The sequence below is a fragment of the Seriola dumerili genome, unplaced genomic scaffold (assembly GCF_002260705.1).
Source record: "Seriola dumerili isolate Sdu_G_001 unplaced genomic scaffold, Sdu_1.0 BDQW01000668.1, whole genome shotgun sequence".
NCBI classification, from domain to species: domain Eukaryota; kingdom Metazoa; phylum Chordata; class Actinopteri; order Carangiformes; family Carangidae; genus Seriola; species Seriola dumerili.
In genome coordinates, this window is record NW_019174923.1 from 755,395 (window position 1) to 777,478 (window position 22,084).

The following is a 22,084-nucleotide window of genomic DNA, read 5'->3' on the forward strand; positions in this document are numbered from 1 at the left end:
TACAACAATAGTGATTATATAGTCTACATATAATATATATATATAGGCTATAATTCATACTAAAATATTTACACTCTTCATGTGCCTGTACAAGGGAAATGATCTGGTGATACTTTATAGCAGTACTGTCTGAACAAGAATCCACAAACCTATTAACATCTATCTATCTATCTATCTATCTATCTATCTATCTATCTATCTATCTATCTATGGTTAATATTTATGGTTGGGAAGTCAATCAAACTAAGACAAAGAGTCACAAAATAAGTAAAAGTATATGCAAAACAACAACAGACGCTAAATGAATAGGCCTACAAATGCAGAACGACTAAAGAGATGTAAAACGACCATAAACAGACAGTGTGTAGCTTACATGCAGGTACCATATCTGACAAACCCTGACCCCACTGGTTGTCACCGTTAACAATTTAAATTCCTGCTGCCATCGTAAAGCAAACAGGACGCCTAATGTCAAACCTCAGGCCCTCGTATAACCGCACGAACCTTCACGTCAGCTTAGCTCGACAGCCAGCCGCGCCTTGAGCCGCTGTTACTGCAAACAAATCCGTTTGTCGTTGACCAGCAGCGCTGCTGAGAGCGGGCACAGGGGGCGAAGCTTTGTTTAAGCCTGGCTCTGACACATTTGACCGGTTAAGCTACCGCCAAACTGCGGGGGGACAGTGCGGGAGGGGGAAAGGAAAATACAGACACAATGAGTCTCTAAGGTGACTAAAGCCCAAACCTGGGTGGAGGCTACAAACCAGACAGAGTCCCGCGGGAAACAGGGCGGAGAAAAAAAAATAATTTAGACCTATTTTTTTTTTTCCTGCGGAGGGATGCTGAGGATGGTGGGCAGAATTAGAGAGGTGCGAGGCCTCCACAACAAAGTTAGGGTTTTCATATCAGCCTTTTCCTCATGTAGGCACAGGCTCACATTTTGCAGCACTTTATAATCTTCTGAGGTAATAAAATGAAGGAAACAAGAGACATGGGTACAGAACCCACATAGTTGCATTAGTGAATCATTAACATTTATTCGAGATCTATTAATATTTGTAAACAAAAATGTGGTTTAATAATAGGCTTAGTTGTTTAATGCCAGTTGGAGAAGCCCTCTAAAGATGGATTAATAGCAAATTATAATTTAGTATCACAATTTAAATATATATGGCCTTTCAAGGGTCATAAGTGACATGCAACTGTCAGACGTACAGCCTATAGATTTTGGTTGATAATGGAAAAATTGAGGAGTAGGCTACATGGCTCTTTTCTATTATTATAGGGCTATAGCCCTGGGTACATGGCCGCCTGCTGGTGCACACTGATGGAGCTGCTCCCTTCCGTGTCATTGAGAGCACGCACCTGTCGCACTGAGTCAGGCTCGAGCTCGCGGTGTGAGCGCATATGGAAGTGGCAGGTGGCGAGAACGTGCGCCCGCTCGCGCCGTTCAGCCCACTTAGCGCCACAGCAGCTCGTCATTAAACCGGTGCGGCCCGCGGGTACACGGCGGCCTGTCAGACAAGAGCTGTGGCAGGGGTTATAAGATTGATCCAAAATATTTATTAAATCAAATATATTTTATCTAATGGTGTTGGCTTTTGTTATTTGTTATTATAAAAATGTCCTGAAGTTTTTGGAATTATTCTATTTCATTTTATTTATCGTAAATTAATTTTGTTTTCACTTAGGTTTTACTGAAATAAACTAAGCTGTAAAATAAAATATTTTGTTGAAACGCGTTTATTTTGTTTTAGTTTGCTTAATAAAAATGTTTCTAAAACATAAACATTATCATTATCATAATGTTGTTATTGTTGTCTATTTTTCTGCCTATTGTTATTAATGAAGTACAAATTTCCTTATGGTAGCATTTAGATTTTCCTTCTTATTTTCTTTTAAACGTTTTAATTCCTTGCTTTGTTTGAAAGGTGCTACATACAGTTTTCTAATATTTATACCAGCGAATCACGATCATTGATGTTTCAGAGTAATTGTCTTCAGCCAAATGACAAAGGCTATAATATACAGGATGAGTCTGACATAACAAACTGTCCTTGTAGGGGTTATTAACTGATAACGCTGCCGCCTTCACCTTTAAAACATTAGCGCGTTGCTCTTTTCTTATTGTGTCTATTTGTTTCCAGGAGAAACCAGGAGGCGGAGGGAATCCCTGAATAAGAGTAAAAAAAAAAACTCTACATCTAACCGCCAATAGCAGATTAGAGGACGTCGCTTCCCGCTCTGCAGTCCGCCCGGGGAGAGTATTTAGGAGCGGAGCCCGTGCAGGAGAGGAGACAACAGGTGCACCGGGCACGACCAGGTCAGCCTCCTCACACAGGCTCAGGGGGAAGGAAACGAGACTCATGGGAACAGAAGATGCGACTGAAACTCACAACTGGAGGTCCAAATGAATGGGTGAGCTTTTCGTTTAACATAAAAAGCTATAGACCTATAGTCTAATATGGAGATATAGTATTTCCCTGCTTTCACTTATGGTCTGTTGCTGTTGCTACCAGGCAACCACCTCAAACTCCAAACACATGACTGCTCCTCCTTACTTCCAACATGCGTTTAACCAAAGTATACAGCAAAATATATTAACAATCCTCAACTAGCTGAATAATTATTTGAAAGTAGTAACTCCACTTTTGTTTAAGCTGTAATTTAGCACGTGAGACAGTTGTTCCTGATGATGATGATGATGATGATGATGATGATGATGATGATAATGTTGAGCATCACCTCGACTGAATCTTTTGTTTGTTTTCACGACCAGGACAATATGAGGGAGATGTTCAGAGATTTTGTAGGAAAGAGGAGGCAGAGCCCCTTTAAGGTAAGAAGGGAAATAGTTATATGTCTAATTATGCTGACTGCCCCCCACCCCCAAAAGCTCCAGAGCTGGTGGCGACAGTGTGGCAGTGTACCGCTGCTGGCTGTGGCACTATCTGACTGACAGCTGCCAGCTGCACTCCTCACTGCTGCTACCAACGGACCTCAAAGAGTCGCCACACATTCCTCTTCATTCACCTGTAAAACAAGAAGTCAACAGAGGAATAAAGCTGGCAGCAGATGAATGAGAAAACTTTTTTTTTTGTACATTTAACACAGCTCAACATCAGCGCCTCATAGTCAAATCCATGCATTTGCATATACAGTACAGGCCTGTGAGTTGTGACTGGCTGGGAGGCAGTGTAATGTTAGCTGACGTGTCTTTTGCCAGCTCACACTGCTCTGCTACCTTAACAGTTACATTTGACTGCATGCATGCGTTTATTACTCATTCCCTGCACGCTCAGGCTCAAAGAGATGCCAGCATCCTGATTCCCAAATGACATCATACCTGGAGATGTTTAGAGACAGCGGAGAACGAGGTTTATCTTGAGGTGGGGGATTAATGTCAATGTTTGAGCTTCTGGTTTCACAAAGACTAAACTTAAACAGAACAATTTAGACGGAAAATATCACCCAAAATTAAAAAAAAAAAAAAAGATGTTATTGTTTTTCAGCTCTCTTACTGTGGGTGTCTGGTAGGCAGTGTCTTGTTAGCTGGTTGATTGTGTGTGTGCCAGCTTACCTGCTGCTGCCCTCCAGCTGCCCATTTAAATCCACACCAGCAACACGGGGGGACTTCTGAGACTGAGAGTTCCTGTTGACGTTTTTTTTTTTTTTTTTTTTTCAACCAGTCATCAACGAAATAACTTTTAAAATGTCAGACAGAAAAATCAACTGTAATATTTAGGAAATCAGCACCAATATCTATTAGTATCAACGTTCTGGATACTAATGTGGATTCATTTATCCGTTAATTAAGTAGCTATAAGCTTTTTTTCTTGCTTTTAAAACATCAAAAATCCTGGGCTCATTATCTAAATCAAATCATTTTATTTCTGGATGGATGGATGTTTCAAAATTTGCTGGGCTCCAATCAGTCAACATGGCCTAAAATCTTGTGCTTCACCTCAAGAAATGGATTTTAATGTAAACAATGCAGAGTACAGACAAAGTACAGACTACGCCAAACTGAACGTGTGAAAATCCAACACTTCAAACAATCCTTCGGCCGCAGCAGTGGTCATTATAAGGAATGTTCATCATCATTGTCATTATTAACCACAGGATGGTCCCAATTACACACACACAAACAGACAAATACAAACACATCTTGTCTGGAGCGAGACGTCGCCCAACCACAGTTCACAGTCCACCACTGGTCACCGATCACTGGTTATTCCCGGCTGTCGGGCAGCACAGACATAACACAGCGGCATGTCCGGTATCTGTCAATAAGCTCCATCATAGCTCCACCCGTTTCTTGAGGATGATTTCTCGCACCAGCGCCGTGGCCTCTTGACGAACGCTTTCCATGGGCTCGTCGGCTCGCCAGAACCGGATCACCTTCCCGTCTGGATCCACCAGAAACTTCCAGAAGTTCCACTTTGGGATTTTCTTCACAGAATCTGGAAAATAACACATTCGCTTTTACAGTAATCTATGGTGCATCTTACAGCCTGAATTTAGTCATTCACTCTGATGCTGCTCTGATTGTTTCCACCAGTCATCAATCATAAATCAACTTGTAAATACTATATTTACAGTGGGGTCCAAAAATCTGAGACCACTTTCTAATTAATCTGAATGGGAAAGTGGTCTCGGACGTACTGCTAATCACATCGATGCCAAAGTCAAAGATCCCTCAGTATAGCTGACTGTTAGTTTAGCAGAGCTTTAAGGTGTTAAACTGAGATGTACTTAAGAAATGCTAACCGATACATTTGTGTGCAGCAACTACACACAAAATCATGAGTCAGCAAAGTCCATTCAGTGTGTATGAAGAAGTACCAGATTTTACACTCCAGTAACCTCAGGAGCTCACAGCTCTCCATCTGTGCTTTGGGACGGATGTCCATAAATATTTATTTAACAATTTTGGAACAAATGAGCAAAGTGAAATCTTACAGTGGTAAACATGTGTTTCTTTTTCTTCTCTGAGAAAATGTAATTGTGTATTTTGGCAGGAAGGAAGGAAGGCAGGTGTTAATAAAAGAAATAAGAAATAGTAAAATATCAAACATTTGCTGGTTACAGCTTCCCAAATGCAAAGACCTTTTCATTATAAACTGAATACTACTGCCTCCAGGTCTGAACTTAAAGTATTTGTTTATAATCTGACATATTACTCGATCATAAAAATAACATTTAGTTACAAGATCTGGGAAAGTCTGGTGCAGTGAAAGTTAGGTTCAGGCTGCACTTCCTAAGTGTGGCCATGAATACAGGAGTCATCATTTTATCCTTAAGGAACTGGAAAAATCTAGATTTTAAACATAGTGGTGGTGAACTTTCCTTTCAAATATATTTGTGCAGGCATGTTATTTAGTGTGCAACACACAGATGTTGGATGTCTTTCTGCCAACCTGTGAGGAACTTGAAGGCCGGGTCCGCCTCTGAGCCCATTATTTTGATCCTGCTGAAGAAGGGGAAAGTAACACCGTAGGTGGACTTTGCGAAAGCCTCGATGTCCCGGCTGGTCCCGGTCTCGGTGTCCCCAAACTGGCCGCAGGGGAAGGCCAGGACGTTAAAGTGAGAGGTGCCCAGCTCCCTGTGGAGCTCCTGCAGAGACTTGTAGTTCGCCTCTGTCTGCTCGCTGTGACTCGCCACGTTTACAACCAAAGACGCCTGCACAGGAGGGAAAACAGGGTGTAAGTGTTTTTAAAATGCGTTTAAGAGACACGCATTATCCAACAAAACCCGAACTACACACACAGTGGATAACTTGGACAAAGTCTGCTCAGATTTCTTCTCAAAGTGAAAGGACTGGTGATGATGTGGACTTACTTTTCCTCGGTACTTCTCCAAGGAGACCGACCTCCCCTTCGCGTCTTTGACCTCGAAAGAATAAAAATCCTCGGGTTTCCTCGGCTTCACCAGCTGGGTCTGCAGGAGGAATAAACACCCCACACCGACTGTCATGCTCAACAGCACCGTTAACTTTTTAGCTTTCGGGTTGGAGGACTTGGCAGGGTAGCCCCCTAAGGCCTCCATCTTGGAGGGGGAAGAACAAGCCGTGATCGGTGACGGGATGGTGGGGGGGCTCCTGCCAAAAGTCTCGGGGCGGACCGGAGGAGGGAGCTGCGTTAAACCTGCTGAAGAAAACCGGGACAGAACCGGAAGCTGAGCGCTGATTCTTTCAAAAGTAAAACCAGTATTGAAACGCGTGCACAACAATTCAAGTCATATTAAATCATATAAGTCATATATGAAAGCCTTTTACCATTTCTTTGCCGAAATTCGTTTTTTTTTTCAAATTAAATTTTGTTTATAAAAGAAAACAGGATTATCACTGTGACAACTGAGTGAAGTGAGGTGAGAAAGCACCAGGTCTCTGTACCATCACCATGAAAACAAACTCAAGTTGTTCTGCAAAATTAAAATAACTTAAAAAAACACAATTGGACTTCCTTCCTGCTGCTTGTCTGGTCAAAAATTGATGTCAAGTTAAATTTTTGTACAATATTTAAGGGGTCTTTCGCATTATGATATTCATGATAAAAAAACACTAGTAATGAATTGCTCAACACTCTAACAACTGCTGAAGGAACACAAAAGACCTAATGACCTTTTCAGCAATATTTTAGTTACTACAGCAACACGTTTTGTTTTGAAAATGTAACTATCCACATAGTAAGTTATCAGCAATAATCTAATGACTTTTGCTAATTGAGAAAATGCATTCAAATTAACTTCAGAAAAATAAATTACTGTGTGGATTTGTTTGATACAGCACTGAACTATAAAGCTGTAACAATAAGTTGATTAATTGATTAGTCAATCAACCAGAATTTAACTGGTAACAGTTCTGATCATTTAATAATCATTTAGCTGTATTTAAGCAAAAATTGTGAAAAAGTGAAGATTATGTTGGACTGAAATAACAAAAGGACCCCCCCCCCTACTTAAAGACATATTGTGGACAAAATGACTCATTAATTGAGAAAACAATCAGGAGATTAATCAATAATGCAAATAATCATTGGTTGCAGCCCAATTACAGTACACCATGATATATTTAGACATTGACTGGTATTTTAAAGAGGGAAAATTAAGTCAGAGCTTAATGTTAGTGCTTTTGTTTTGAAATTTTTAATCGGAAGTTTTGCTCTTTGTGTGGCTTACTTGACTCCAGTGAAGTTTTGTGGTTTTACGTTTGCAGCAGTATGAAGTTCGTGTCGGTTTTGTTTTGTGATCGAGACTATTGAGACGATTTTTTTTTTTTTTTAATTAATTAATTAATTAATTATTTCCTCGTCTTCTCAGGGCCAAAACGACGCTCATCACGTGTTATACAAGCGCTTCAGGAGGCGGATCACCCGGAGGAGCAGCAGAGAGGCCCCTGCTGTGAGTACACCTCTGGCCACCGGGCGGCACTGTGAGCTAAGCTTTGAGTTTGACGCAGTCTGTCAGAGACTGGAGCTGGACTCTCCACCGAGACACCGAGGACCGGCCCAGAGAGTCCTGCATGGAAACCTTCATGGTATGACTTTAACAACAGACACACCGTAGAGGAATGTAGAAGATCTGTCTGTCTCTGATACTGATCTCTCTCTCTGTCGCTCCCTCTCCCTGTCTCTCACTCTCTCTGTCTGTCACTCTCTGTCTCTCACTCTCACTTTTCTATTTTTGAGGAGGAGAGATTTGCATTCAGACATACAGTCCTCAGAAATATTTAGCCAACTTTAATTCAAGTGGCATAAAGAAATACATTCCTTACGTTCCTCCCACTGCGCATGCAAGAGGCCTTGATAAAAGCTCAACACACAAAATATGCTTTAACTTCAGTTTATAATTTTTGTTGAATATGAAAAAAATGCAGTAATGCTTCAAAAGTTTTAGGTAATTTATGTGTAAGTGCAATGTGTGCCCTGCAACTTGCTTCAGACGTTACATTCAACTGCACTTCACACCACCATGGACAACACCTAGCTCTCAGTGTTGCATATCACAGCTGAGTGCTGCAGAGTAACACTTTGTGGTTCAACCGGTAGCTGCCCCCAATCTGAGTACTGACTGTAAACTGAAATCTACACCTATTTTTATTTGAATAATGAACATAGAGGTAGTTTAATCCCCTTTAATGATATCAGCAATGTCCCTATTCTTTGTTTTGTTGTTGGAATACAAAGGATTATTGTACGTGCTCCAGTACCAAAGACCTGTAGGTAACCTGTCCCTGCAGGGCCATGGCCACAAACCCTCACGCTCCATTCTTTGCTCTCCTTACTGTGAAGTCCACAGGCCTCACCACAGGGACACAGTAGATTTATTCCATACCTGTTTTATGATGGATGTCAATGTCACTTTTTCTGTGATATTATCTGTCCTAATCTGAGACAGCGTTGGAGAGAGGCGTGTCCCACTGTGGGGCTGTCACATCATCGAACACGCCACACACCATCTCTGCAATGAGGCATCCTACCACACAAAATTTCTCAGAACAGGTTTGTTCCAGGAACTTGTACTTGTGCCACAATCTTTTTTTAACCTTTATTTTTTCAGGATAGTTTCGCTGAGCCACAGTATGACCTGCTGGCCACTGAGCCCTGCTCATTCACTTTTCCCACCCAGATTCAATCCTGTTGACCTTTCAGTCAAAAGCTTGCTCCTCTAACCTTCACGCCAAACTGTGTCACAGGACAGAAAATGAGAAACACGATAAAGGACCTGGTTTCTTAAAGTTCTTTGGAGATTTAAAGTTAGAAATGGCTGAGTTATAAAAATCTGTCGTTAAGTGAAATAAGAAAAGCAAGATCACTAAAAGTTAACAACATAACCCGGCTTTACCCACATAAAGCTAAAACAGGTGTAACATCAGTAATTACTAAAGGAGTATAGTGTCATTATGCTGCAAAATACATAAATACGTAAATATGGTCTATCGCTGTCATAAAAACTGTGCACAATCATTGCTAATGCTAACTCTGGTGAAATCCTATTATTAGACGTTTGAAAAAATAATACAAAGATTGAGCAAAACACTAAATCAAATAACAATAATCAAATTCTTTTGCAGGGATGGATGTGGACAGCTGCAGTTCAAGAGCATGACAGTGCACAACAGACTGGTACAAGCATGAATATTTTTCCTTTTAGTGTCTCAAGACACACACGCACACACGCACGCACAAGAGCGCGCGCACACACACACACACACAATACTGCATGTCATACCAGGAAATGAGAACAAATGGCTCATTTACCTATTTTTAAGCAACACAAACAGGAGTGGGGAGGTTCTACTGTATGCTTATGATTGCTGATATGATTGTATTGTTATCTGGAGTGTGATAATCAGACATTAATCTTGTACAGAAATCATAGTTTAAGTCTGTAATTAAGTCATCAATGGACAGACTTTCCATTTTTACTTTAAAGTGTGTGTGTGTGTGTGTCTCTTAGCCGCAGTGTAGCAGAGAGAGTAAATATGGTCAATAACCATTAATTCAATGTAACAAATGTTTAATATATAATTTTTAATGTGGGTGTTCGCTGCGATTCTGTAGTAATGTTTGTTTTATTTAAACTTCAGATGAGTGAGAGAAGTGACACCATCAACAGTAAACCAGAGACGTATTTCTGATGTGAAACTTTGCGTACCTGTTTTGTGTAGCTGTGTGCGTTTGTGTTCATAATATTTTTACACTGCAGGTTCTGATGCGAGAAGACATGATTTGCAGCCGTTTGCTGTTCTGGACAAAGCTGCTGTGAGTCTGCAGGGAAAGTCAGTGATGAGGTTGGCAGCACCATCACTGCAGAACGACTACTGTAAGAGAAGATGCAAATCCTGCTTCATACTTACAAATACATGAGGAAAAACAACTCTACAATAAATCCCTGGTCAACAAATCCCATGTAAAGAACAGTGTGTTAGTCAGTCTCTCTGTACTTCCTATGCTTTCTGTGCCACTCAGCACCAAGCTCATTTCTTCCTACTCAACATGTTAATATTGAAAAATGGGTCACAAATATAGTTTCATTTCTAAAAGAGGCTAAATCATTTCCTGCATTATTCCTTATAATCAGCCTTATGGCGGTTTGGAGACGGCTTTAGAGCTTCATGTAGGAAAATCACATACACACTGAGTATAACCAAGAAAAATATGAAAAGTTACATTAGTTTTTTTAAAAATTAAGAGACCTTTTTGCTTTCTGATTTAAAAAAATATGTGAGCGTGTTGAGGCTTGTGTTTGGGGGACTTGGGTATTTCTATATAATCTGGCCTTGTATTTTTTGCCAGTGAGCTCTTAAGAACCAGTTACAAGCTCCTCCTATCTGCCTGACCTTCATAAGGTCACACAACCCCACTGCTTCAAAAAAAAATCCACTAAAAACACCCCATACTGTAGTTTTGTTTTGATGAATGAACGCATCGTGGCACAGCAAGCTGACAGCAAATATATCTCCTGATTGGAGGAAACACATCAGGAGTTTTAACAAAGAAATAAAATACTGTCAATTAAGGCTGAGTCTGTTTGTGAGTATTTGAACACAGTCACACTTCTGTGGTCCTTCTCTCTTCCCTTTCAGACACTAACGTCCTCGACTGCAGTTGTAAAGGTATGATTGCATTAGCACTGGGCTCTTCTGTTTACCTCTGGAATTTAGAGACCCGTGCTCTGGTGGGATATTTGGACCCGAGTCCACAAACAGGACGAGCACGCCGCCATCAGTCAGTCTCGTCTCTGTGCTGGAGCAGGGATGGCAGAGCCCTCTGCATCGGGACCAGGCGAGGGGAGATACAGGTAAGTGCTTTGGAGCTTCAAGTAAATGAGAACACAGATGGTGGGAAGTGATTCACACAGGCTGTGGTGAAGGGGCGGCCTCTGTTGGGGGAAGTGCAACAGCGAGCGGAATCGGCAGGATGACGGTTTGTGGTGCCTTGTCTCTCTGACTTGTCTCTCTGACTCTTTAGTTGTGGGATGTTGAAAAGAAGCAGAATATGAGGTGTTTACCATCACACCTGTCTGTGGTCGGAGCCCTTTCCTGGAAACATCAGTTACTCAGCAGGTAGTTGGTGTGTGTGTTGTCAGTATACTACATATATACTACATATTACACAGAAAAGGACTAATTTAAACAATCCACAGTATCATTTTTAACTTCATAAACTTCACTTAAGCAGGAATGACACAAAACCTTCTGTCGTTTTAGGCTGAATCGAAACGAAAAGTTTAATCCTCAGCTAAAATAAATGATGGTAAATTAGCCCTAAGTATGAAAGGTTACTATCAGTATAATGTTTCTATTAAATTCAGTATTTATGCTGGAAAATAACAGTGTCCCCAATCTAACAGCGGCTCTGTTCTCGGACGTATCCATCACCTTGACCCTCGGACTCCTGCACCTCTAGTGGGTGCAGCTGTCCAGAAGGAGGGGATCTGCAGCCTTCAGTGGTCGCCAGGAGATGACTGGCTGGCCAGCGGCTCCACGGACGGCCTCCTCCATATATGGGATGGTGACGTCGCAGGGCTCGCAAGGTCAAAACAACCAGTGACTACAATGACACAACCCAGTGCCGTTAAGGTCAGTGCACTTGAAGCTTGTGTAAACTTAAGCAGCGTGATACCGGTTGGTGAAATACTGTCGGTTGATCCTGCAAGTATAAGCCGGGCGGTCTGTTTAAACCAGCAGACAATCTGCTGACCATTGCTGCGCCTGCTTGTGCGTTCATTGTGTTTGCGTGTTAAGGCGATGGGATGGTGTCCGTGGCAGAGAAAGACGATCGCTACAGGAGGTGGATGGAAAGACGGAGAAGTGAGAATCTGGGACACACAATCGGGGACTTGCGTGACTTCTGCCAGCACAAACTCACAGGTGCTCAAATTATAGCCAAGGTTTTTTTTTATTTATTATGTGTATACACATCGGATAGACGACTCCTGATGACTCCAATTGCAGATCTGTTCCCTACGATGGGCTGAAAAGAAGAGATATCTGGTCACAGGTCACGGCCTTCCTCATCACCAAATCATCTGCTGGACCTCAGAGTTTCCCTCCCTCACACCAGTCTACCAGCTCACAGGTTGGAGAGCCGGAAATACCATTCATGATTTAACAACTTCTCATCACCCTCATAGGAATAAATGTATTGCATCACTATGCATGCTGAGTAATATTGGGTGTGACAGTTGACCCATTGCTGCGATCTGTCATCTGTCCCTGAGATATGATATTCAATGGCCGCTTTGTGCCGACTCATTCACGTCCTGGGCTTCCAGTCATTGTGAAACTATGAATGAAACATGTCAAAAATGACATGTGATATGAGATGTCACAGTTTCCTGATGTATTGTGAATTAAGACCCAAAAAGCTAGCTGTCAGAGACATTCCTCAAAACACTCATGATGTAACCGTGTTATACATTATACACAAATTGCATTAATTGTGTTCGGTAATAGTGGTGCAAATAAACATGAAGACACCGTTTGTTTTATATGGGAAACAAGGTCTTTAAAGGTTAAAAGTTCAATCATGCTGCTGTTGTTTTATTCAGGTCATTCTCGTCGAGTCCTGCACGTGGCCTTGAACCCTGACAGCACTCAGATTTTCTCTGCTGGAGTGGACCAGTGCTTTCACATCTGGGACCTCTGATTATCAGCGTCAGCAACATAGACGGTGAATGTTGTGGTCAGACCTGTATTGAACGTTGTTATTTGGTCCGACTTGTATTGCAAGTTGGTGTCCGCTCACTTTTCTTGGTAATGCCGCTGTATCACTGTGTGCTCCTGCACATTTCCTGCTCTGAGCTAACCACATTACCAAGCCAGTTTACCACCAAATCAACTCTTCGATCACACTAACATAGTTCACACACCACAATGTAAAGGTTTCTGTGGCTCCCTTAGGGGGAATGATTTTATTTTTACTTTAGTTTCCAGTGCTGAGAGAGTCGAACAAAAATTCACAACAGTATATAAATGGTAAATGGACTGCATTTATAAAGTGCTTTTCTAGTGTAACCCATGTCCCATGTAGCTATGTTATATTTATCTATTGAGTGTATAGTACAATGGGACAGGGTCATTGTTGAACTGTTATGTGTAACATTACCCTTTAGTTTATCTCTTTCGATTGTTACCACAATTTTGATTTCAAAACTTCCTCAACAAAATTAATAAGGACACCACACAACTGTACTTTAAATGCAATAATCCTTTTACAGGTATTTATTTACATAATGAGATAAAATAAAATTTGGTACTCTCTTTGTGAAATAAAATATAAACAATACTCAATATGTTATAAATTCCCTTTTCCTTTTGGTTTCAAAATTCTCTTCTATATCTGTATGTTCAGTAAAAAATTCCCTTTTGTTCCTTTAAATTCAACAAAAATGCCTTTTTGGGCTTCTAAGTTACACCAAAACGCCTTTTAACTTTCTTTCAAGTAGAATAAGGACCTTAAAACACAGTTTCAATCACATACAAAAAATCAAAATCACTCAATGTATACCTGTGGGGCCACACACCCATTCACCTCTTAATCATCAGATTTAACCCTGGTGCAGGCCTGATTTGAAACTGGGGTGTGGTGAGGCCTAAAAACTTTAATGGCCGCTTCTCTCTGACATGAGCAGAAACAAAAAGCACGTGCATACAAGTTCAGTTAGTTCAGTTAGTACTCACGAATCCCAAACGAGTTGTTAGTGGGGATAGCAGTCACAGGGGCAATGGCAGTCACAGCTGAGCAGTTAGTACACCGCATCGAAGAATCCGGAAGACCGGGAAACCCGCTCCGGCCTCTCTCTCTCTCCACATCTCCTTTAAGCATATTAACTCAGTTGAGCCACAAAACCAAACGCTATTTCATGGCGAATTAACGTGAAGTCCGTTTTAACTGGGAAGCATTACAATGCTACAGTATCAATATGATATCAAGGCACATTTACATGGTATGCTAAGCTAACCAGCAGGTCGCTAACTAGCATCACACATCATGTCTTATCACTACAACGGTTAGTTACAGCACAACAAGAAGGCACACACTTATTTACCTTTTTTCGGATTATGCTGCTGTTGTTTTATCAGGACCACGAGTAGTCGACCTTGCAGATAAAACTTGAAATACTCTCAGCAACACGCTGCTCGTCTCTCCTTTCTCCGGACAACAGTACGTCTGTCTTTCTTCTAGCGAAAACCCAACACTACCCTGACCTGCGCCACTTGTCCCGCCCCAATGACAATACAGATTGACATACATTAAATTGGTAACAGGTTAGGTTGCACGGCTGATTACACAGATTTTAGACCAAACAAACTCCTTTTCTCCTGAATAACGATTTTTTAAAGTAACATAAATCTTTTTACAAATATTTATTTAACTTTTTAAACTATAAATAGCACAACTTTTTAAACTGTACATATGATATTTATGCATTTTTCCAGTACATATTTTAACCAGTTTTAGTATTATGAACTTTTGGGTTTTTATACAACTATTTTTTTTGCTGTGTTACTGATTCTATGCACTGTAGTCTGAATGATTTTAGACAGGGCTACACTAGTCTTAACGACCTCTCAAAGCACTTTATACTTCCAGTCACATTCACCCATTCACACACACATTCATATAGAACTTTTCCCTTCACACATATATAGCTTTTCTACCATACACACACACACACACACACACACACACACACACACACACACACACACACACATTCACAATTTGGCATTTTGGGGTCCATAATCTTTCCCAAGGACACTTTGACATGTGCACCGGAGGAGCCAGGGATCAAACCACCGTCCTTCTGATTAGTGGACGACCCGCCTCCTTCCTCCTGAGCCACAGCTGCCACAATCATCCATGAAACCATCCATAATGTAAGAATCAAAGCAGACAGGAAGTCAAGTCTATAAAAATGTGTTTTCAAGCATGAATTAAAAGCGGAGGTTGATTGCTTTGTGACTCCCACTTTATCAGTCTTATGTGAACGTACTTGTTCACTTGTTGATGATGTGTGTCATCCCCCACGGCGAGCCAGATGTGTCCGAACTGCCACCACGTTGAACTGAGCACATTTGTTACGGTTAGTATCTAGAAGACAGTTCTCCTAGCAAAGACCTGTTTGTTGAGAGATGCTGCACTTGCAAGTACATGATTAGGCCTGTGAGAACACTTTGTTCCTGTGGTGAAAACTTCCTTTGAAAAAAAAGAAAAGAAAAGCAAGACCCCCATCTAACCTGATATGTCTTATGGCTTTATATGTTCACAGACACTAAAGTGTAGAGAGTGGGTGCAACGTGAGGTTTACACTTTGTCACCTCATCTGTTTCTCAGACAACACCACCACACTTCTCACCAAGATACAGATGGTTAAATGCAGCGGCCACAATATAAGAAATGCAACTTTACAGAAAACAAATCATATAATCATATCATATTATTAAGTAACTAGAATGTTTTAACAGTTAAGCAGTGACTGTTTTTACAGCGCAGTTGTGAATCTGGATTCTCTTACTTGCAAGTGCAAAAACAAATAAGTAAAATCAAAATCCAATAAATCCAAACTGAATGCACATGAGCAATTCACATATGAGCAAAAGTGAAACAATGACAGAAAGTCATCCAAGTGCTAAACACGCTTTGAGAGGCCTGCAGCAGCTGCCGAGTGTGTATCTCTGTGTGTCTGCTGCGGCCCTAAATCTGGAACACAAACTCCTGAACAGCTTCTGACTTTATGATCATCTAAACATGCAGTTCATAAACCTTTAAACCAACAGCACAGAGAGAGAGAGAGAGAGTCATTCACCATCCGTGCCAGATCCTGAGAAACACTTGGCATCAGCTCATGGATAACTTGGCTAAACAAGTCTCCTGACTGCTGCTGAGATATCACTTACATGGTTTGTTTGCAATGAGGTCGCTTTAAAGGTGATATACCTGTGATGAGAGGGTGCACAACTCATAACTGATAAGATGCTTGTTCTTCCTGTAAACACTTCTTTTTCACACCAAACCAGTTTTTAAGTGTCATTTTGGTTTACACGGTGTAAGATCACCCCAAACTTAAGTGTCCTTTTTCCTCTTCTTGCACCTCTAGAAGCTGCAGATTGTTGTGCTAATCATCAGTTTGGAAATTCAAAGTTACAGAGTGCAGTCATACATAGTCTAAAAATAGGCTGCGGGGTGGAGCTACATAACAGTATTTTGGCACCTCCTATAAAAGCTCAGCACCTCTCACCTGGTGTTGAGTTACAGTTGCCTTGTTCAGCAGGTTCACACGCTTTGTTTCACACAGTCTGTTGTTTCTGTTCACCACTTTAATCAGGAAGTAAGATAGAATTATTTTCCTGAAGTTGAATTAGAGAAATGTTTAAATGGAATAAAATGAGCAGGAATTTGAGTATTTCAAGAATTAAGCGAGTGGACACATTTTCTACATGTTTTCTCTTTGAGATCACTTCAGGAAACAGGTGAGCATGCAACATGGGCACTCCCACTTCCTCCACCTCCTTGCATCACCCCACAGTGATATAAACTTCCCAAGCAGAGGGAGTCTGAGGCAGGCGAGAGAGGAAGAGTGGATGGGTTGGACATAACAGAGAATATGCAGTATTCAGTATATCAGTAAGATTTGGAGAAATGCTGCCAGATGGAAAAGCAATGAAAAAAATAAATCACACCTTCCAGGAAAAAACACATGATTCTTCTTTATGTTTGCCTGTGAGACGCCGATTCTACAGCGACTGGTTGTTCTGGGTAACTCTTTCCAAACAATCTTTATCTTTGCATGTTACGAGATTATTGTAATATGGTATTATGTTTCATAATTTAAAGAAGTCCTGTACGATGTAATACCAAGTGCAACAGTTGTTGTAATTTATATTAGTTGTGTTATTTTTGACTATATGATTTATCAGAGCAGCTCTGGACAAAAATTAACCAGCAGCAGACTGAGTGTAATCTGACAGCAACTGTATAACTACAGACAGAGGTGCACTTAAGGACAGGGGACTGTATGAGGCAACAGGCCCCTGGGCACACACATGTTAAAGGGCTCCAGTGTAAAAACGTAACAAAAGATGTTGCATCTCTTTGTTGTTGTGTTTATCTCTTTAGTAGTAATTTCTCTGTTTAGTAGTTCTGTGTCTCTTTAAGTTACAGTGTGCAGGTGAAGAACTTTAGTATTTAGTTCAGACTGCACAGACATTATACTACAGCATGCTATACAAAATATTAGTATTGTCTTAGTACTAATTTGTATCACCAAAAACAAATGTTGGACTGCATTTTGTTGGAATATACTCAACAGTTCAACAGGCCGATTCAATAATGGATGCACAGCCATGGAATCAGGTCAGAACACAGCTGTTAATAACTTATCCATTTTCCTCCCCTGACTCAGTGGTGTGCCATGGCTTTGCAGTGGGTCAGACCGCGTCACGTTACAACCTGATCCAGACACCCATGCCCTGGTCCAAAGCCCGGGAGTTCTGTCAGAAGCACCATGTGGACCTCGCTGTCCTAAATGCAGAAGAGCAATACTTCACTCTCCTCAATGCCACACATGCAAACCAAGCCAGCTTTTGGCTTGGTCTGCAGCGCCAGAGCATATTCAGTGGCTGGACCTGGGTGAACGGAGAGGTGTTGAGCTATGAATACTGGTACAGGAGAAATTATGAAGGCCTGTGTGCAAGTCTGGAGGCCATGTTGAAGAAAGAGAAGAAGCTGCTGGCTCGCTACTGTGATGAGCCACACATGTTCGTCTGTCAGGGTGATTAATACTTCATTGTTATTATTTACAAGTTAGAAACATCATGCATATGCACCCATACAACAATTCCCCGTATTTAGGGCTTTAATTTTGGCAGACATCATGATTGCATGTGATTTTGTTGTGGTTTAACCGCTACATTAACAATAAAACTCTTTGAATATGGCACACTGAAAAAAACCCTGTCCTACCTGAGCTTCTTGATAGTGTAGCATGACACAGAGAATCTATCTGTGGTACAAGATGCTTTGTTTTTCCTGTTTAAGTGTCATCATTATTCATGGTAGAGGAGGAAGGTAGGAGCAGGAAAAGCACAGGTGTAAATGATAAAATGAAAGATGGCCGAATTCCATTTAGCCATAGCTGATGTTATTAGTAACACCTGTGTTTGTGTTTACCCCCACCTGCCTGAACCCAAACCATTCATCTTTTGTGATACTGGATCTTAAAACAGCCATAGTGTAACCCCAAGGTGAAACAGACTTCCATGTGAAATTATGAACTGACTACAGGTGTGAAACTAATCTGACTGACTCGCTCACTCTCACTCACAGGTCCAGTTTCCCCACAGCCAGTGGCGGTGGACTCTGTGAGCACTGATCAGTTGAATCTTAGCTGGAACGTATCTGCTTTTATGCAAATGACACCACACGGTTACAACGTGACGGCATGCAACAGCACCTGTGACACACTCCTTTATTCCTACACTGGTGGCTCTGCATCCATGAGCATCAACATCTCCAACTTAACTTCAGCCACTGAGTACTTCATCAAGATCGCTGCTTTTGTTGTTCGGCCCGACAGTGTCACTAGTGGAAAAATGATCTTTCAAAGTAACCCCACAGCTTTACAAGTGAAAACAGGTACGAATGTAATTTATTTTAATTCATTTTGTAATTAATTTTGTATGGACTGTTTTGTATTGCTGCGTGATTCGTATGCTATGATATATTTGATAACCAAGAAATTAAATAATCAATTAATGCTTTATAATAATTAATCAAACAAAAATATAAACCCTTTCTGACATGTGATTATAAACTGAATGCCTCTAGTTTTTAACAATAGGCATTTGTTCTTAAATGGGAGTAGGCCTCTGTTGGGATTATTTATGTGGACATCTTTTCTCCTCCACAGCAGATTCTTTTCAGCAGTCCAAAGTCATCACTGTCATTTTGAAGTCACTGAAGCTCATGTCTCTGGGTCCTCCCTTGTGGATTCTTTATTGTATCCTGAGAAAAGACAAACCTCTTTTCTTGGGTAAGAAAATGAACATACTGAAACACTTCTCATGACAAACATGCATTTCAAATATACGTCTTTCACGTGGCCTTTTTTCCTTCTCCAGATGATGATGATGATGATGATGCAGATCATGAGGTCTCATCAGTGGACTTATTAACTGTGGACACAGTTATTGAGCTGATCCCTGAGAAAACAAGAGGAATCAACTAAAGGAGGGGAAAAATTGTATTCTATACCGCCATCGAGGAATCCTTGAGACTGGGGTCTAGAGGGCAGAGAAAGGCTGTTCAACCCTTTACTAACATTGTTCACAATGGTGTGATGGGCTGATGAAAAAATATGGAATTGGACACAACTGATCGGTTTAAGGAAAACAAATTTTTGATCAGAAGGTGAAGTCACCTGGTAAGTCATGAGAACACAGACATGAAAATGCTTCATGCTTCATGCTTTAATCGTGCTGATCCTGGTGCCTGTCATCAGCTAAAGGTTTAAGTTAAGCTAAATAGTTTAATATGCAAGGAATATAAACACAAAAACAACAGATGGAACGTGGTCATAGATACACGTCTTTTGAACGTGTATCAATAAAAGTCATTTTTATTGTTTGTTCTTTGATCTCAGGTGCTTAAAGGTTCTGTAAATTTTCATCACTGCCACTAGATGTCGCACTACACCCCCCCCATAGTTCTCAGTCAGCAAGCCCAGTGGAAGCGACAACTAAACACACAACAAGAAGCACAACTAAATAAAGTTACTCTGTGTACACGAGAGTCATCAGAACAACAAACCAGCCACAACCATTAGCGCACACCAGCATTGCTGTGATATGCTCCACAGCAATGCTTGCAGTAAGCCAGCTAGCGATAGCAACATTTGCCACACACATTCATGGTATCAGTAACAACAAGTTAGCTGATGTTATCACGCCTACTGTAGCCGGTCACTAATGAGAACAGGCATGTAACACTGTGTAGGCATTGATTTACTTATGCTTCGAGGAGAAGAAAAGCCAGTTCCTAGTCAAGCTGGAGCACTTTAGCAGAGGGGGTGTGACTGAAGCCATTATTCCACCATATATTTACATAAAATATAGTTTTTTACTGTTATATTATCGTTTAAAATCTCGTTTACAGAACCTTTAAGGCACACGACTGATAACTAGACCAATGAGTATACGGCACGTGAAGTCATAGTAGGTGACTCACAATATGCAAAGTAATGACGCACTACTCCACTGAGCTGTAGATTGATAGTTACAATTTTGATTTATAGTTTAGATGTATATACTGTACACACAGTACACAGCAGTGGGGAACCCTCTGTGCCTTTCAGACCTTCAGAGAAGGCCCAACATATCAGCATATCAAATGTGTAATTTCTGCTATCCAGTATTTAATTTATTTTATTTAATAACTATTCTCTTCTAATTTTAATCTTGATTTTCTATTAAGTTTGCTTCAGAAATGAAAGGGTTATGATCTTAAAATAGAGTGAACCCAAGTTAGTCATTACTGAGATAATGTACCATGCCATAGCATAAGCTAATGTGTTAGCTTGAATGAACTACAGTGAACACACGGTTGATTGTAGTGTTCACAAAGGTTTACCTGTAAGTGTGATCTATATTATGAGGCTTTCTTTCCTTCGAGATTGAGTTAAGTCCTGGGTTAGTACTGTAAACCCAACAAAGGTAGCTAGAAATATGGTCTCTAAATGTAGTTTTATCAGAGTATTAAGACTCTGTGTGAGTGAAGCTTTTTTTTTTTTCACACAGGGATTATCCCGTTACTTAGTTAAGTTTATTTTAAATGCAGGAGGTTAGCAAATGTGAAAACGTCATCTGGTGTCCCTGGCCAGACGTTACTTAAAAGCTGCCTAAAAGCCTTGACTAAAAACATTATTTTAGTGAAACTATGCTATGATAAAATTTCATTTCAAATCAAGGCTTAAAGGGAAACATTAATGTGACAAGCAAAGCAAATTCTGAAAGTACAGAGACACAACTTTAGGATTTACACACATGTATTTTCTTTGTATTTTATGTTTATGTTTGTTTGGTTTTAGATTTAATGCATGCTGACCACATCAGATAAAATTCTATATATTTTCTAATATTATATTTAGGAGACAGTGTCAATAAACCATATCTGATGTGTCAAATGTAGCTAGGCCTTAGGGGCCTCAGCTTTGAGATCTAAGCTCAGCCTACAACACAGGAGTTATGATTTAGGCAATGAACACGTTCTACATAAAGTATTTTGACCACAAATCTTGCAGCTCACGTGTCTCAGGCCTTTACGTTAATTTTTCTTAAGTGCTGCATTTGGGATTTTACATGACGTTCTGTTCTGAACAGCACTTTGTTCGACAGTAGAAATGTACTGTACAGGATTCCTGTGAAGTTCAACATGTTTTAAGACCTTTTTAATACCACATCTATTAAAATGCAATTTATTACCTATTTCCCAATCAATAGCAATCAATGCAATGCCATTCAATGTATGAAAGTAAGATGGAAAACCAGTAGGGACAATGTGACCTAGAATTATTTATTAATATATCAAATTTTTGCAGTCCTTCCCAGCAGTGTATAACAATAATTCATAATGTTATACACTGTATTTGGAAAGTGTTAAGACCCCTTTAATTTTTTCACATTGTATTATGTTGCAGTCTTATGCAAAAATAATAAAAGAAATTATATATTTTTCTCCCTCATCAGTCCAGAGATCGTGTGGGGAGAAGGGAGAAACTACCAGAGGGACAATCAGTTCTGAGTGTCAGGTCTAGTTTCCTCGAAACGTGACGCTTAGAATTGAGGCCAAACTGTTCAGTCTTGGTTTCATCAGACCAGAGATTCTTGTTTCTCACGGTCTAAGAGTCTTTTAGGTGCTTTTTTGGAAATGAATTTCGAAAAAAAGAAAAAAAAAGTGAAAAAATTGAAGGGGTCTGAACATTGTCTGAATGCACTGTAATTAATTTAATTAATGCTGCCTGAACCTGGATAGGCGTAATGGAATGGATGGACGGATTAAAAGATTTGAAATGATTAATTAAT

At 40.4% G+C, this 22,084-nt stretch overlaps 3 protein-coding genes across 3 annotated transcripts; 2 read left to right on the top strand and 1 right to left on the bottom strand.

Annotated features, from left to right (window-relative positions):
- Window positions 1-1,300: 1,300 nt before the first annotated feature.
- LOC111236450 (cell division cycle protein 20 homolog B-like) lies at window positions 1,301-12,917 on the top strand. The gene is made up of 12 exons (XM_022765184.1): window positions 1,301-1,513; window positions 2,248-2,415; window positions 7,318-7,534; window positions 8,395-8,498; window positions 9,071-9,122; window positions 9,706-9,822; window positions 10,586-10,800; window positions 10,971-11,065; window positions 11,353-11,581; window positions 11,747-11,872; window positions 11,957-12,080; window positions 12,553-12,917. The coding sequence occupies exons 1-12, from the start codon at window positions 1,301-1,303 to the stop codon at window positions 12,648-12,650; spliced, it is 1,758 nt and encodes a 585-aa protein (XP_022620905.1). The 3' UTR covers window positions 12,651-12,917.
- Window positions 3,895-6,130, bottom strand: gpx8 (glutathione peroxidase 8 (putative)). The gene is made up of 3 exons (XM_022765264.1): window positions 5,839-6,130; window positions 5,418-5,679; window positions 3,895-4,460 (listed from the first exon to the last, which is right to left on the bottom strand). Exons 1-3 carry the CDS (start codon window positions 6,043-6,045, stop codon window positions 4,297-4,299), a joined length of 633 nt encoding a protein of 210 aa, XP_022620985.1. The 5' UTR covers window positions 6,046-6,130; the 3' UTR covers window positions 3,895-4,296.
- Window positions 12,918-16,572: 3,655 nt separating the features above from the next.
- Window positions 16,573-20,988, top strand: LOC111236501. Its single transcript, XM_022765254.1, has 5 exons — window positions 16,573-16,763; window positions 17,410-17,778; window positions 18,333-18,641; window positions 18,916-19,038; window positions 19,127-20,988. The coding sequence occupies exons 1-5, from the start codon at window positions 16,718-16,720 to the stop codon at window positions 19,231-19,233; spliced, it is 954 nt and encodes a 317-aa protein (XP_022620975.1). The 5' UTR covers window positions 16,573-16,717; the 3' UTR covers window positions 19,234-20,988.
- Window positions 20,989-22,084: the final 1,096 nt, after the last annotated feature.

What these genes read in the sequence shown, in the direction of transcription:
- LOC111236450 (XM_022765184.1), top strand. Translation starts at nt 1,301, where the DNA reads ATGGCCGCCTGCTGGTGCACACTGATGGAGCTGCTCCCTTCCGTGTCA. An exon ending in TGACAGTGCACAACAGACTG is followed by an intron (nt 9,123 to 9,705) that starts GTACAAGCATGA and finishes TTTACACTGCAG; the next exon opens with GTTCTGATGCGAGAAGACAT. An exon ending in CCAGGCGAGGGGAGATACAG is followed by an intron (nt 10,801 to 10,970) that starts GTAAGTGCTTTG and finishes CTGACTCTTTAG; the next exon opens with TTGTGGGATGTTGAAAAGAA.
- gpx8 (XM_022765264.1), bottom strand. Translation starts at nt 6,045, where the DNA reads ATGGAGGCCTTAGGGGGCTACCCTGCCAAGTCCTCCAACCCGAAAGCT. An exon ending in TGGAGAAGTACCGAGGAAAA is followed by an intron (nt 5,680 to 5,838) that starts GTAAGTCCACAT and finishes CCTCCTGTGCAG; the next exon opens with GCGTCTTTGGTTGTAAACGT. An exon ending in GGCCTTCAAGTTCCTCACAG is followed by an intron (nt 4,461 to 5,417) that starts GTTGGCAGAAAG and finishes GTTATTTTCCAG; the next exon opens with ATTCTGTGAAGAAAATCCCA.
- LOC111236501 (XM_022765254.1), top strand. Translation starts at nt 16,718, where the DNA reads ATGTTTGCCTGTGAGACGCCGATTCTACAGCGACTGGTTGTTCTGG. An exon ending in ACAGCGACTGGTTGTTCTGG is followed by an intron (nt 16,764 to 17,409) that starts GTAACTCTTTCC and finishes CCCCTGACTCAG; the next exon opens with TGGTGTGCCATGGCTTTGCA. An exon ending in AGCTTTACAAGTGAAAACAG is followed by an intron (nt 18,642 to 18,915) that starts GTACGAATGTAA and finishes TCTCCTCCACAG; the next exon opens with CAGATTCTTTTCAGCAGTCC.